The following is a 13,856-nucleotide window of genomic DNA, read 5'->3' on the forward strand; positions in this document are numbered from 1 at the left end:
AATGCTCCGCTGTAATTCTTATATCACAAACCTTTGTTAACATTTTTATAGAGGCCACTATTTTAAAGAATGTTTTGCGCATCTGATTTTACCTTAGAGCTTCTGTGCTTTAGTTTTCACTGAGACAAACAACAAGGCGCACGTGTGTAATTTTTTTTTTAAGTATAGGCTACTAAAGCACACAGCATAATTGTTTTTTTTTACATATACTATTGCATTAATTCGTATATATTTTATAGTTTACATAGCTGAAAAACAAAAGCCTCAGTTTGGTGCGAGTTATCATCATGCAAAATCAAGTAGCCTAAATCAATGGGTTTGTTTAATTTGTAGATTAGGCTTTTTTTAGGCGTTTGATCTTTTATGAAAAACTCTTAGCGCCAATTTTCCAAATGAAAACAGGCTTGTTTGTTGGTTGTACACTAAATCAACTATATCTGTTGCGGAGTGGAGCGTGCTGTGATGGAGAGAAAACCCAGACGCTTGACCATGTGGCTGGCTTGTTAAAGCAGTGGACATTTTAGAAAGTTTGTGGCTTCTTTCCCACTTGTTCAAAAACACAGAGGTGTTTATGAAGCAGATCCAGGAGAAAGGCATCATCATCAGCGCTGGTTTAGCATCAATTCGTCAAACTGTGCCCTGCAATGTCTTTCTTTTCGCTCCTTTTATTTTGCTTATTTGACAAAATTCATCTGCACATGTTACCATCTGGTGAGTTAACAAATATGTGTTGTACATTTATGTAGCAAAACTTTAAAAATACAAAAAAAAAAAAAAAAAGTAATAATTTTAACCATTTAACTGATACCATTCATCTGTTAAAAATGCATCCGCTTGGTTAGTGGTTAATCAGTTAATGTGAGCATCCCTAATAAGCACTATTGGGATAATAGTTTACGCAATATCCATAACACAGGAAAGTGCACTAAATTAAATTAGTTTTATGTGCTACATCCATAGTTTGTTTATCCAAATATGACCAATCAAATGGGACATTTACCATCGTCATCTCCATCTCTCCAGTAAATGCTGTTAGGTAGAGCTAGAGCTGAAAATAAATACTAATGCTGGAAGTCATTTCAGGACAATGGTTTTCAGAATTACTGCTTGTTTGATTATTACTGAAGACATCAAAATCAATGGCAGACTGCTTTCAGCTGATGTACATATATCTGTTTTACATATCTCGTTAATTTGCCCTGTCCTTAAGACATAAAAGAATGTGCTTACAACAATTTCACATCATATAATCAGAGTTTTGCACAGCTGTGAGCACACTTTTGAACGGACTCGCACAAACTCCAGTAAGCATCTGAAAGCAGCCATCTGTCAATAAGTCAGTTTTGAGGATTGAACATGTACTGCATTTCAAACTTCACAAATGATGCCTTTACAGAGCATCTGGAAGGTAGAAACAGAGCAACAGATCTCACGCCACTAACTTTATATTTGCTTCCAAATTGGTTAATTTTCTCTAAACGCCCAAAGAAACGGCTTTGAACTAGGAAAAGTGGTTCTTTAGCAGTAACAAAACATTCCTGCTCCATGTGTGATTCAGATCTGTTTGGGTCACAATTAAATCTATTTTTGAGAACAGGTAAAGCCTTTGTTTATAAGAATAGATTTTTCTTATGTGTGTGATTTTATCTGATTTGAAATGTACAGTGATAGTGCAGAACGTGCAGCATAATAAAAAGGATACCTTATCATTCACTGTATAATGTCTTGTTGAAAAAAAAAAAGTGATGAAATCAAATAGTGAAATTAAAATTGTGAATCGTTACCATATCAATCACAAAATACAAAGCCAATACAAATTAAAATGACATTCTAACTGTTTTAATAGCCTTCATCACACATTAAATGTCTTTGAACTTTTATTTTGGATATTTATCTTATCTCTTAGGCCACACATTCAACTCAAATCATTCACTTCTCAGCATTTTACAGTTTCTTCGGGTGTTCCCCAGGGCTCAGTCCTGGGGCCCCTACTTTTTATCATCTATCTCCTTCCACTTGGTAATATTCTCCGTAAATATAACATACAGTTTCACTGCTATGCGGATGACACCCAGATCTATCTCTCTGGCAAACCCTCTTCTCGTTTTCCACCTACATCCCTTATGCCTAGTTCACACTAGAGGATTTTAAGCCTGATTTGAGCCCGATTTGGAAGTTAACGAGCTCGCCGACAGATCGGGCTGTGATCGGGAAGAAATCTGCGGGTGCACGGCGCTCGCCGCTCTTTATGTGTGAACTACTGAGCAACGCATCAACGAGGCTCGCTGACGCGTCGCCGACACCTCGCAGACGGAAATCCAACATTCAGCATGCTAAATATTCCAGAGCAGTCGGCCGACTCAACCCCACGTGTGGTCAGATGTAGTGACGATCTACAGCCAATGAGAGAGCATATCAGCATGAGCTGAATGGCTGTTTGTTCAGGAGCTCAGCAGAAACATCTGTGATTGGTCAGAATGGGCATCAGTGCACTCGCTTCATTCTGCGTTAGCACAGACATCAGAGTTGGCAATATTAACAGTGGAACTAGAATTCTGTAACTATTAGAATTACCATACTGCTCATTCTGACCGTTCTCATATGAAACGCCATATTGTCACAACATATTTACATTCAAAGCTATTATTGAGATATTAAAATTAAGCTTTGAATGTCTGGTATCATATTTAATGACACCATTACCCTAAAAATAATTTTTTTTTTGGTAATACAGCCTATAAATATGTAGTTAAGATACTAAAACACTTAAAGGTCTTGGCTTTCATTTTCACTTTCAAACAGGAGCTATTTAACAGCACAGAATATGCAGTTTTGAAAGATATCTGAAGTAAATTGATGTTTTTGCCATCAGAAAGTTTTGTTTATGTTAGCAGGAAGTTGCCAGGCAAGAAAATGCACACATATTTAAAGTCACAGCGAAAAGTATCAGACATGCATGCAGTCATTTTGACCAATATGGTAATTTAAGGCAGAAATGCTCAGTTCTTTACTGTTTTGTAATAAAAAAAATAACAATGTCAGAAAGAAATACACTGATAGTTAGAAAACGGCAAGGTGTTATAAATATGTTAGTTTTATTTCTATTTATAAAGAGTTATAAAATTACAAAAATTAAAAACTCCCTGTGTATCTATCCACTGGAACCTTGCAGATGAGTGATTAATCCGCTCATAAATCAGCTGATTTGACAATGTTTTTAAAAGCTGTCAGTGATGTAATCAGCACACAAGCAGCCAATAGTGTTCAGCTTTTTTCTGACGACTCCTCCCTCAAATTTTCATTGGCTGTGGTTTGGTAGCTTGAATGAGCTGATGGGGAATGAGATGTTGTCAGATCATGTAGTGTGTGACTCCCATCTTGTGGATCGTTCACGGAGTGTTGCGTAGTGTGAACACCACAGAGATCAAAAGACACAAAGTCAAGTCATGTAGTGTGAACAGCACAGCGATCTGCTGATGTTTAAAATCCTGTAGTGTGAACTAGGCTTTACAGTCTGCTTGGCAGAAATCAAGTCCTGGGTCTCTTTTAACTTCCTCAAACTAAATAGTTAAAAAAAACTAAGGTTTTGCTTGTTGGTACCAAACCAACACTCTCCAAAACTGACAGTTTTTCCTCTTTTAATTGACGATTGTTCCATCTATCCCTCTAAACCAGTTAAAAGTCTGGGTGTCATCCTTGACAGCACCCTATCTTTTGATTCTCACATCAATAACATCACCCGGTCTGCTTACTTCCACCTACGCAACATTAACCGACTCCGCTCTTCTCTTACCCCTCATGCCACTGCTGTTCTCGTTCATAGCCTTGTCACATCTCGTTTAGATAACTGCAACTCTCTTCTCTTTGGTCTCACTCATAAATCTCTCCGTAAGCTTCAGTTTGTCCAAAACTCAGCTGCCCGTATCACCAACAGAACTACTCCTTCTCATCACATCACCCCTGTCCTGCAGCAGCGTCACTGGTTACCTGTTCATTTTCGAATTGACTTTAAAATCTTGATTTTAACATTCAAAGCCATCCACAATCTCGCCCCTCCACATTTGTCTGCCCTCATCCACATTTCTGTTCCTTCTCGCACTCTGCGATCTTCTTCCTCCCTCCACTTGTCTGTTCCCTCTTCTCGTCTTTCAACTACGGGCAACAGAGCATTTAGCCGCTCTGCTCCGCGGCTTTGGAACTCATTACCACCTGCCATCAGAAACATTAGCCCCTTTCACACATACAGACCTTTCCGGAATGTGTGAACAGGTCCTTTTTGAAAATACCGGTAAATTTGTTCAGGCTATTTTCCGGAAAGAGAAGTTGTAACATTACTGGTAATTTGCCGGAATGATGCGCTGTGTGAATGCAGAAGGAAGATTGCCGTAATAAGCGTGTGCACGTCTAGAACGTGCTGACGTAAGACATCTGCTTTAGCCAATCACAACAGTCAGACGCATTTACGTCCGCGCGGTTTGTGAGAATAAAAGCCTTTGAATATTTTTCCAGACACATTTAGCTGCTAGAAGTTAGTCAGATCACGTTTATATGTTCTTCTTAATGCCAACTGTGTAAAAAATCATCGATGAGATGCTTATGATAAGCCGTTGTTTGTTTACCTTCAAGCTTTGCGTGTGCCTGTGAAACAGCCTGTGAGCGCCTGCACACGCACATATTATGAACATCTCGACATGCAAAAGTGATCCTGCGAAAGTTGTTCACAATATTGATCATCCACAGAGTTTGTAATTTAGTCAAATGTTTACAAATACAAGCGCAGCCGTTTAAAGCTCATTTGTGGTGAATGATGTCAGAATTTACCGGTATTTTGGAATGGATGTATAAACGCTCTTTTCCGAAAAATTTCCATAACATCCTCGCCTGTGTGGACAGCGCTTTTTTGAATATACCGGTAAAGTCGTTCCGGAAATTTTCCAGATATTTACCGGTATCACTGTGAAAGTGGCTATTGACTCCCTCACACTATTCAAATCAAAACTCAGTAACCACTTAAGATGGCTTTTAATACTTCATTTTATCTGCACTATTGTTGTGTATATTTTATTATTTCTCTTGTTGTTTTATTGCTCTTGTTGACTGTACGGTGTCCTTGAGTTCCTAGAAAGGCGCCTTTAAATAAAATGTATTATTATTATTATTATTATTATTTTTGCTTGCTTTTGCCAAACTGAGTGACGTACTCAAAGTCAAACTGTACATTTCAAGCACACTTCATTAAGGCAATTTTAGAAATGCACAGCTATGGCAGACACAAAAAGAACGGACAAGCAAAGTGTTCCAAATTAGCCATTTATGAGGTTTCATAAGAGTCAAGAAGTTCCCATTAATAGGCAGCTCCTTAGGTTTAAAAGAGACAAATGGAAATGTCACTGCTGTAATGTGCAACTAAAATTACCTGTCTTATAACTCTGTGATCTATAGATCTCCCTGAGTTCCTTCATGAGGCGGTCGGAGGCCTGAACTGAACCGGACACCGCACCCTAAAACACAACAAAATCCGAGCATTAAGAGAACATATACAACCTCTGTCGACCACAACATAATGTTAAATTACAGACTTAGAAAATGAAGGGGAAAAAAAAGCTTCTACTTGCTTATAGAAGAAATCATTTGCTTCACTGCATTACATTACACATGAGGAGAGGATAAAATAGTCAGTGCAAACATCAAATGAGGCCCAGTTTACACCTGGCATTAAAGAGTGTCTGTCAAATTAGTAGCAAGTGAACAAGGTTAAATACTGGTGTGAAACAAATAGAGCTTGTCCATTTTCAACCACCTCAGGTCTGTTTACACCTCGTATAACGATGAGTCTTATGACAATTTGATAGCCAGTGGACACTGCCAAATAAAAGTATATAAAAATAATGTAATAAATTGAGCTTGTCCATTTTCAACTACGTCAGCCTGTTTATACCTGGATTTAAGATGAGCTTTGGTCAAAAGCAAATATATGATTGGCACATATTACTTTTACATTTGGGATTTAGATTTTTTTGTCCAGTTTCCTTATTTATTTATTTAAAACAGGGGTGCTCATAGTTTTTTCCTATAAAGAGTAAAAAATATCTAACTTGATTGAGGGCTGTGGGCTGAATATATATTTTAAACCGTATTACAATAAATTAATCAAGGGGAATTTCCTAAAATGTTGCTTAAAATCATATTAACTAATGCAGGACCTTTTTCATAATGAATTTAATACAGTAAAAACATAAGCAACCCCATTTATAACACAATGGAGTTCAATGCTAAATACACTAGTCGAGCTGCTACTGCCTCAACTTGATCTGTCAAGTGACAGTATTTACATTTTAAAAGTCTTTTATTTACAATTGTAAATAAATAATTTAATTTCAGGTCATTTTTGGTAGCTTGGTGATAAAACAAAGAAACAAAAGGTTACATTAAATTCAAAATGACGATCTCTTGTCGAAAGCATTCACCCCAACCACCTCCCCATCACTCTCCCTCATTTTTCAGATGGGATGGCGTGCCAAATTAAACGTTACTATGGCCCACTTTGGCCCGGGGGCCCTTCTTCAGGCATTTCTGATTTAAAACTTTTCTGATGTTTTTATCTAATACTGCAGAATATGTTGGAACTGTCTAATATTACAAAATATAAAATGGTACATGATATGAGAAAGAAGTTGTTTCTTCAGTGGTTAGTTGTACAATACTGTTGTACATTTTTTTCAGAATTGGTAAGAGTGCGTTTTACATTGCGTTATCTTCAAACAACAAAAATAAAATTCAATAACACATTCAGCAATGTTCAAACGTGATTTTTAGACACAAGTTGCGTCTGAAACTGCATCCTTCCATACTATATAGCATGCTTAAAACAGTATGTGAGTCGAGTAGTACGTCAGAATTCATAGGATTCGAAAAACAGCATGTCAAAAGTACCCGTATGATCTACTACTACCGGCAAGATTCTGAAGTGAGCATCGGACAGACGCTATGCTATCCCATGATGGACTGCAAGAGAATTCAAAAATTAGAGTGAAGCGACACAACAGATGCGGGTAGGTCATGTGATGACAAAATGGCAGATGTAGTAGGTCCGAGTTCCATTAATTGTATTGACATTCATACTGTATTCACCTTCTTCACAGTGTACGAGCGGGCGCAGCCATTTGAATTTTTTTGGCTCAAGACTTGCAGTTCCATTCACTTCCATTCATTTTTAGATGTTAAAAATGTAAAACTATTTTGTCTGTGTAGTCACTTGTTTGTAGAGCAAGTAGTTTGACCGTTTTCTGCCGTATTTTACTCCAAGTCATTTCTCCCATAGGCATCTGAATGGAAGTTCTAGAACGATCGCAAAAACGAGCGCACTTCAACATTGAACAATAAGGTCAATAGAATATACTTTTCTATCGGCCGAGTAGTATGGTTAAATTCAAATGCAGTCCCGATTGAGTATATATATATATATTTTGAAATCAGTTGTCAATGCTTCCAGATTTTAAAGAGTATCCTAACAATGACTGAAGCTACAAAAATCAGAGGGTCTATTAAATAGCATAACTAATTTTTGGTGGCCGAAAATACAGCGATCTCTAATATCAACACACTTCAAGATTCCCATTGTTGTACATTTCTGCTGTGTGATTGGCTCTTAGATCAATAGAGTAAAAAAGTCAAGAGCTTATTATCGTTATTGACATAAATTTTATTGCGATTCCATGTCATTATTTATTGGCCAAGCCCTAGTTTTAAATGGTATTTAGTTCAAATTTAGCAAGTTTAGTCAAAATGTTCAATGTCAAAATGACCATAATTATGTTACATTATGCATTTCACATTCAATCCATTTAGGTTCAATTCTGATAGCTCACATTTATGCTTATATTGCTCCTAATAGTGTTGTCACAGTAAGTCATGGTAATAGTTGGTGATTCAAGCAACAAAACCTGACCATTGTTGCACACTTGTTCAGCTGTTTTTTTCTGTTTTCACAATGAAAATCTCCCACACTGCTGACATCATCTCTCTAGTGGCATTAGCTCTTGTAAGCCACACATCTGCTTAGTGCTACGTCAAAGAGGTGACGATAAAAAGCTACCATCAGGCAGCAAACATGTGAAGTGATTCAACCAGCGGAAATAAAACATAATTTATTGGTTTAAAGAAATCAACCTTTAGAAGATATTTAGACCTTTAAATATTTAGACCTTTATCGAAACTTTAACAACTGATAACAGAAATATTAACAATAGCATTTGTTGTCTGATATTGATATGGCTGCCGAAATAAGGTTATCCATAAAGATGAGACTAAGGTATTTAAAACCTTAAGCATTTCACCTTTTCTTTCAAAATTGAGAGAGAGTGAGAGGGAGAAAGTGGAAAAAATAAGTGTCTTTGAACTCAAGCACAAAAATCTAAATAGTAAACCAGAGGGCTGTCGAAGTTTTCCTTTAAATTTGGTTTTGTTATTGTATGAATTTTATAAGCATATTTTTATTTTAATCTTTTTATATATTTTGTAATAAATTTTAATGATTATTACTAAGGTGGCTTGGACATCTGTTCTGGATGTCTAATGGACGCCTATCTAGAGAGATGGTGAAAATGGATGGTTTGATTAAAAACCTAACTAAACAATAAAATTTTTTGGTATTTAATGATTAAAACCTCAAACACAGAGGATTTGTTTATTTAAGATAGTTCACCCAAAAATGAAAATTGTCATCATTTGTTCAACCTCAACCTTTATTTGTAACATACAACTTTGATTTTTTTGTTCAGTAAACAGAAAAGGAAATTAAAAAAATGGTAGTAACCTGTAAACCAGGGTAGAGGTCCGCATTCCCGCAGCTGTACAGCGGGAGCCGTGGGACCAGACCAGATTTCTTTTGGCGCGGGAATAAACTTCCGAATAAAGTGCGGGATCAGTTGGTAACTGGTGTATTTTTTGGAGCGGGCGCTCTAACAATATCGCTCCCGACTCCCGAGCGAGCAAGAACACGTATGTATGTGTGTGAATGAGACAGCGTGATGTTGCGTTTACCTTGTTTGTTGCTGTTTCTGTGTGTGTGTGTGTGTGAATGTGAGAGAGCGTGATGTTGCTGTCTTTGTGTGCATCACTAGCTTGGCTTGCTTGGTGGTGTGTTTATACAGACAGCATGTTATAGGTTGTCTGGACTCTGTACAGCAGGGTGGTTTTTCGGTTTTGTTCTTCGGGAAAGGGCTGGGCGGGTAGAAAACGGAACGGGTTGGGCAGCGGGACAACGACTGCTAAACATAAGCAGGAACAGTCGGGTTTGGACTAAAACCTGGTGTGTGCGGGCGGGACTCCAGCCTGCAACTAACGTCAAAAATATAACAGGATTTGGCCTACCAAAACACATATTTTTGAAACACTATCATTGTTGTGCAGGTGCGTCTAGCCACTTGTGGTAATAACGCGCCACCTAGTTGACATTTAAAGTACTGCAATCAGTTTAGTTTTACTTTTATTTTCTCTCAGTGAGGGTCAAGAGTAACTCACACTCGTTTTATTTCTGTGGCTGATTTAAACGTTAAAATATATATCTATAAGTGCTCTATTTCTGCTGAAGCTCTATTTTTGTAAATATTCAAAAGTCGTTTGATTATTAGCCGTTTCGTTTAACTTGTATTTTGTTGTACAAACGCTTCTTAATGGCTTACACGTTATGCTGGTGGTGTAACAAATATGATCATTTTGTTAATGTTCGATTCAAATGGTCTCATTTAATACATTTTAAAACATATGCTTATTAAGATTTGCATAACTATGTACATTAGTAAAACTGTACTGCTAGTTGAATGGAACTTGTTAAAAGTAAATGTGAATGTGTACATACTTTCTTTTTTTGTAAAACTATAACAAAGAGGGGGAAAGATATTGAGAAGAACAATTGCCAGTAAGTTCCCTTAAGTTACCCAAACTGCTTTTCTTACGTTATTGGGACAAAACAATTGGTTGGGACAGAATAATAACTAACACACGCCTATTATTTGGAGTATTTTCATTGCAATTTAAACTACTCCTTCAATATGTACAACAAGAAACAAAAAGCTAGAGTTTTGACTGCATATACTCTGTAGAATAATGACTGAGTGTGTGTGTCTAACGCTCGGCCATACACACAACAACTACAGATATATTTCAGCAGTTGATGTGTGGCACGATAGACATGCTGATTTGCATTATCACTATTGACAGGCAATGCTTAAAATATAAACGTCTTATCTGTTTTCCTAAGATGCATCAGTTATGTCAGGTTTCCACTTTTTTCTTGTGGTGAATGTTAAAATGGCTCTCCTATGAATTAATTCATGGCCCCCCCACCAATTTGAGTTTAAGACCCCTGCTGTAACCATTAATTTTCATACTATTCGTTCTTCCTATTATGAAAGTCAATGGTTACAGGTTTCCAGCATTCTTTAAAAACTAATTTTGAGTTCAACAGACAAAAAAACAGATATGGAAAAGGATAAATAATGGCAGAATTTAAATTCTTAGGTGAACTATCCCTTTTACCAATGCTATCTTAACACACTGCTGTGAATATGCCAGCAAAAAACATGGTGAAATACGAAGCAAGGGTCTGTTTGATATCTTATACACAAATGGACACAAGAAACCACTTTTAGTCATATTAACACCAGTCTGAAACAAAGGCTTTGTTTGATAACTTGAGATTAGATCCCTTAAAACACGTTAACAGCAGGTGGAAACTGGGCCTGGCTTTCTTATTCGAAAATGAACCACCCAACCCCAAATTGTATAAAAAGGTACCTTACCGAATGGACACTTACGTTCAAGTGGTCCTGCCTCTGGTTCTTGCGGATTTTCTCCAGAATGGCCAGGTTCTCCTTCTCTATGCCATCGTCCTCCGACTTTTTCCCATCCACTGGTTCCTCTTTCATCTCATAGTGGTCTAGATCTTCAATATCCTGCTGCCACAGCAACAAATAAAAGAAAGCGTTAGGCATTAACTAGTCTTATTACAACCAGCATCAACCCATCGCAAAGCTGAATACCTCTGCCATTTCCTCTTCCTCCTCTTCTTCTGATGTCACTTCGTCTGTTGTTCCATGCTGGGAAGAACAAGAACAAAACGCTTGCATCAGCTCGCATGCCTTAAAGGAAAGAGTGTAATAAGGCTGTGTGTGCCTGTGTTGATTTGGACTACCTTCTTATCATTACTGATGGGTCCAGCAGGAAGCGGCTGATCCAGCATCTCCACATCAGGATGCTGGGGCAGGTTATAGAGTCGGCATAAATCACAGATCAGCCTTTTCAGCTGCTGTAAGAGCTGCATAAGAAGGAAATGTGGTGACAAATGGTAAGCAACATATACTGGGTAACAATTATAAAACTGATAGTTTGATATGGATCACTGGGTCTGACTGAAAAATGTGAACAAATTAAGTTCAGATAATAGAAAAAAAAGGGGATTATGGTTAATTATGGATTAGCGCAACATGATTATGGAACATTACTATTTGTGTGCCAATGTCAATCAAGCACATGTAGAATAGCTTTTATATAACAACTATATAAATATTGTCCAGGATAAAAAAAATAAAATAAAAAAATAAATTAAAAAAAAAACTTCAGCACAATTTAACATACATGTAAATTAAATGAAATAAGTCACCATTTCGCTTTAAAGGCTTAAAACATACATTTGGCTGTATGAGAATGTGACAAGGTCACAGTATTAGACAGATTTAAAATAAACCCAAAGTACGGCTGTCATGGTTTCCGCTACATTCATTCTTCCATGGCAGGGCGCCACATCAAAATTCATCCCTACATTACAGCTTCTTATTAATTCAAAACATTCATTCATTGTTGTTGTTTTTAATAGCGGGTGATAATCGCACCAAAACAATCGCATCGTATTAAAAGGTAAGTGAATTATAACAGTAAGCACTTTTCTGTTACCGTAGTAGGGCTGTGCGCTATTTGTTTAACACTTTATGGTGACATGCGGACAGACTGACTGACTTACTGACAGGTGCGCTATGCGTAAGGCCAGCAAACACGACGTAGCTTTCAGTTAAGATTAGAGCTGCACAATTAATCGTTAAAAGATCGCTTTCGCTAAAAGATCGATTCGACCCCCTAGATGATCTTAATCCACCATTCTATGATCCTGCCAATCATATTTTCAAGTTCACAAGAGAAGAAAAAGCGGCTGCACGAGTCTTTTCATTGTTTCACATACATTGCTCAGTGACACTGACACCTCCGAATGATGTTGAATGAGTCACATACTGTATTTATAAGGTATAATTCACCTAAAACTGTCATTTTTGTCTTCATATAATGATGTTTTCGCGGCCGGGAAATCACACGTGACATGAGCTGCTGACCGTGAGCTGTTATCACAGAGAGGGCGGGCGCGCGCGCTCTACTTAATGATAGACTCGCGCGTCTAGTGAACAGAACCGGCATATGTTGCGAGTAACAGATAATACAGTTGTAAATAATATTCAGTTTGTGGCACAGAGTGATCGTTTGGGAGCCGCGCGCGAAGTATGAACAAGCACTTAGCAGTCAAAATGAAACCCAAAGTATGCACTTTATTTAAATGATCATATCGCATTTTAGAGTTATTATTACGGGAAACATTTAATATGTTTTTTCTTTCATAGCGAACCCACAGTTGTGCATGAAAATAAATGTTTACAATGTCAGTATAACTACTCTGGCCTATATATTGTTGAATATAATCTGATAATGGCAAATGTCTGATTTTACCAGTGAATAAATTTGTCTAATGTGACAGATTGCAAGCATATATCTCAAACATAATAATGCAACATCATAATTATAGTACGTATAAGTAGAAAAGTAGACAAGAATTATTTATAAAAACCAGTAGACCTACACATAATATTATTATCGATGTTGTGCCATATGTTTGTTTTTACCATACCTTTATTTTACATATACAGAATCATGAGAAAATCGTGTTCTTTATTTTAAGCAAAAAAAATAATAATAATAATAAATTGCGATTCTCATTTTAGCCAAAATCGTGCAGCTCTAGTTGAGATGAACACAGTTTCCATAACTATAATTATTTATAGATAAAGATCTGTGGCTCTGCATACAAATACTTTAACATTATCTTGCTTGAGTAGTTTATTGCTGTTTCACTTTACTTCAGGACGCATTAATCTGTAGGTCTATAGAAGACATTCATAAATTTTCCTAGCAAGTCTAATAAATGTTGGAGACATACTCGCTACATATACGCACTAAATCACACTTCAGAAGTGTTTATTTAAGAGCGCACAAGAAGTTCTGCGCTTGAGCAGCATGTTTGAGGGCTTGCAAGATGCTTCGTGCACGAGCAGAGGAAATCAGCGCGCAAGCATTACATAAATGCGACCCGGACGTGTACTGCGCTCACCACATTTCTTAATTTGTCATTGAAATACGCATAGGTAGTTGGTAGATATCAAGTGTGCCGCAAGCCTGCGTTTGAGTGAAGGTCTCGGCCGTTAGATCGCCCCCTGGGGGCTGGCTGCAGTACAAGTCATAAAGCCCGCCTCCTCCGTGTTAATGAAGGAGACTTGAGCCCAAATGAAAAAAATTATTACACATGCAACAAAATGTCCCGAAAGATGGTTCTGGTCGATTAAGGCACTGGTTATTGTGCTGAAATAGGTGCAGATCTTCATTTTTGTAAACAGTTTGTTTTTAGCAGTAATTTAATGCTGGGCGTGTCATCGTGATTGACAGCTGTGATTGACAGTTTCTCAAAGCAGCGCGTCAGAACTTCGGCAGGAGACTGAAGTGTTTTTATTCGATTTCTGTGTTATTTTACCATGATAAAA

The 13,856-nt window shown here is 37.3% G+C and overlaps 1 protein-coding gene across 13 annotated transcripts in view; it reads right to left on the reverse strand.

The window, feature by feature from the left end:
* Positions 1-13,856, reverse strand: part of ube2q2 (ubiquitin-conjugating enzyme E2Q family member 2) — a 32,844-nt gene that overhangs the window by 12,828 nt on the left and 6,160 nt on the right. For 2 of the 13 annotated variants that reach the window (XR_012399810.1, NM_001328204.1), the window contains 4 exon segments: positions 11,195-11,317; positions 11,043-11,099; positions 10,818-10,955; positions 5,417-5,501 (listed from right to left, as the gene is read on the reverse strand). Coding sequence is in view for 4 of the 13 variants with exons in the window: in NM_001328204.1 (NP_001315133.1) it covers positions 5,417-5,501; positions 10,818-10,955; positions 11,043-11,099; positions 11,195-11,317 (403 nt within the window). In the remaining 9 variants the exon portion in view is untranslated. 13 annotated transcript variants of the gene reach the window in all.

The sequence above is a fragment of the Danio rerio genome, chromosome 25, assembly GCF_049306965.1.
Source record: "Danio rerio strain Tuebingen ecotype United States chromosome 25, GRCz12tu, whole genome shotgun sequence".
Classification (NCBI taxonomy): domain Eukaryota; kingdom Metazoa; phylum Chordata; class Actinopteri; order Cypriniformes; family Danionidae; genus Danio; species Danio rerio.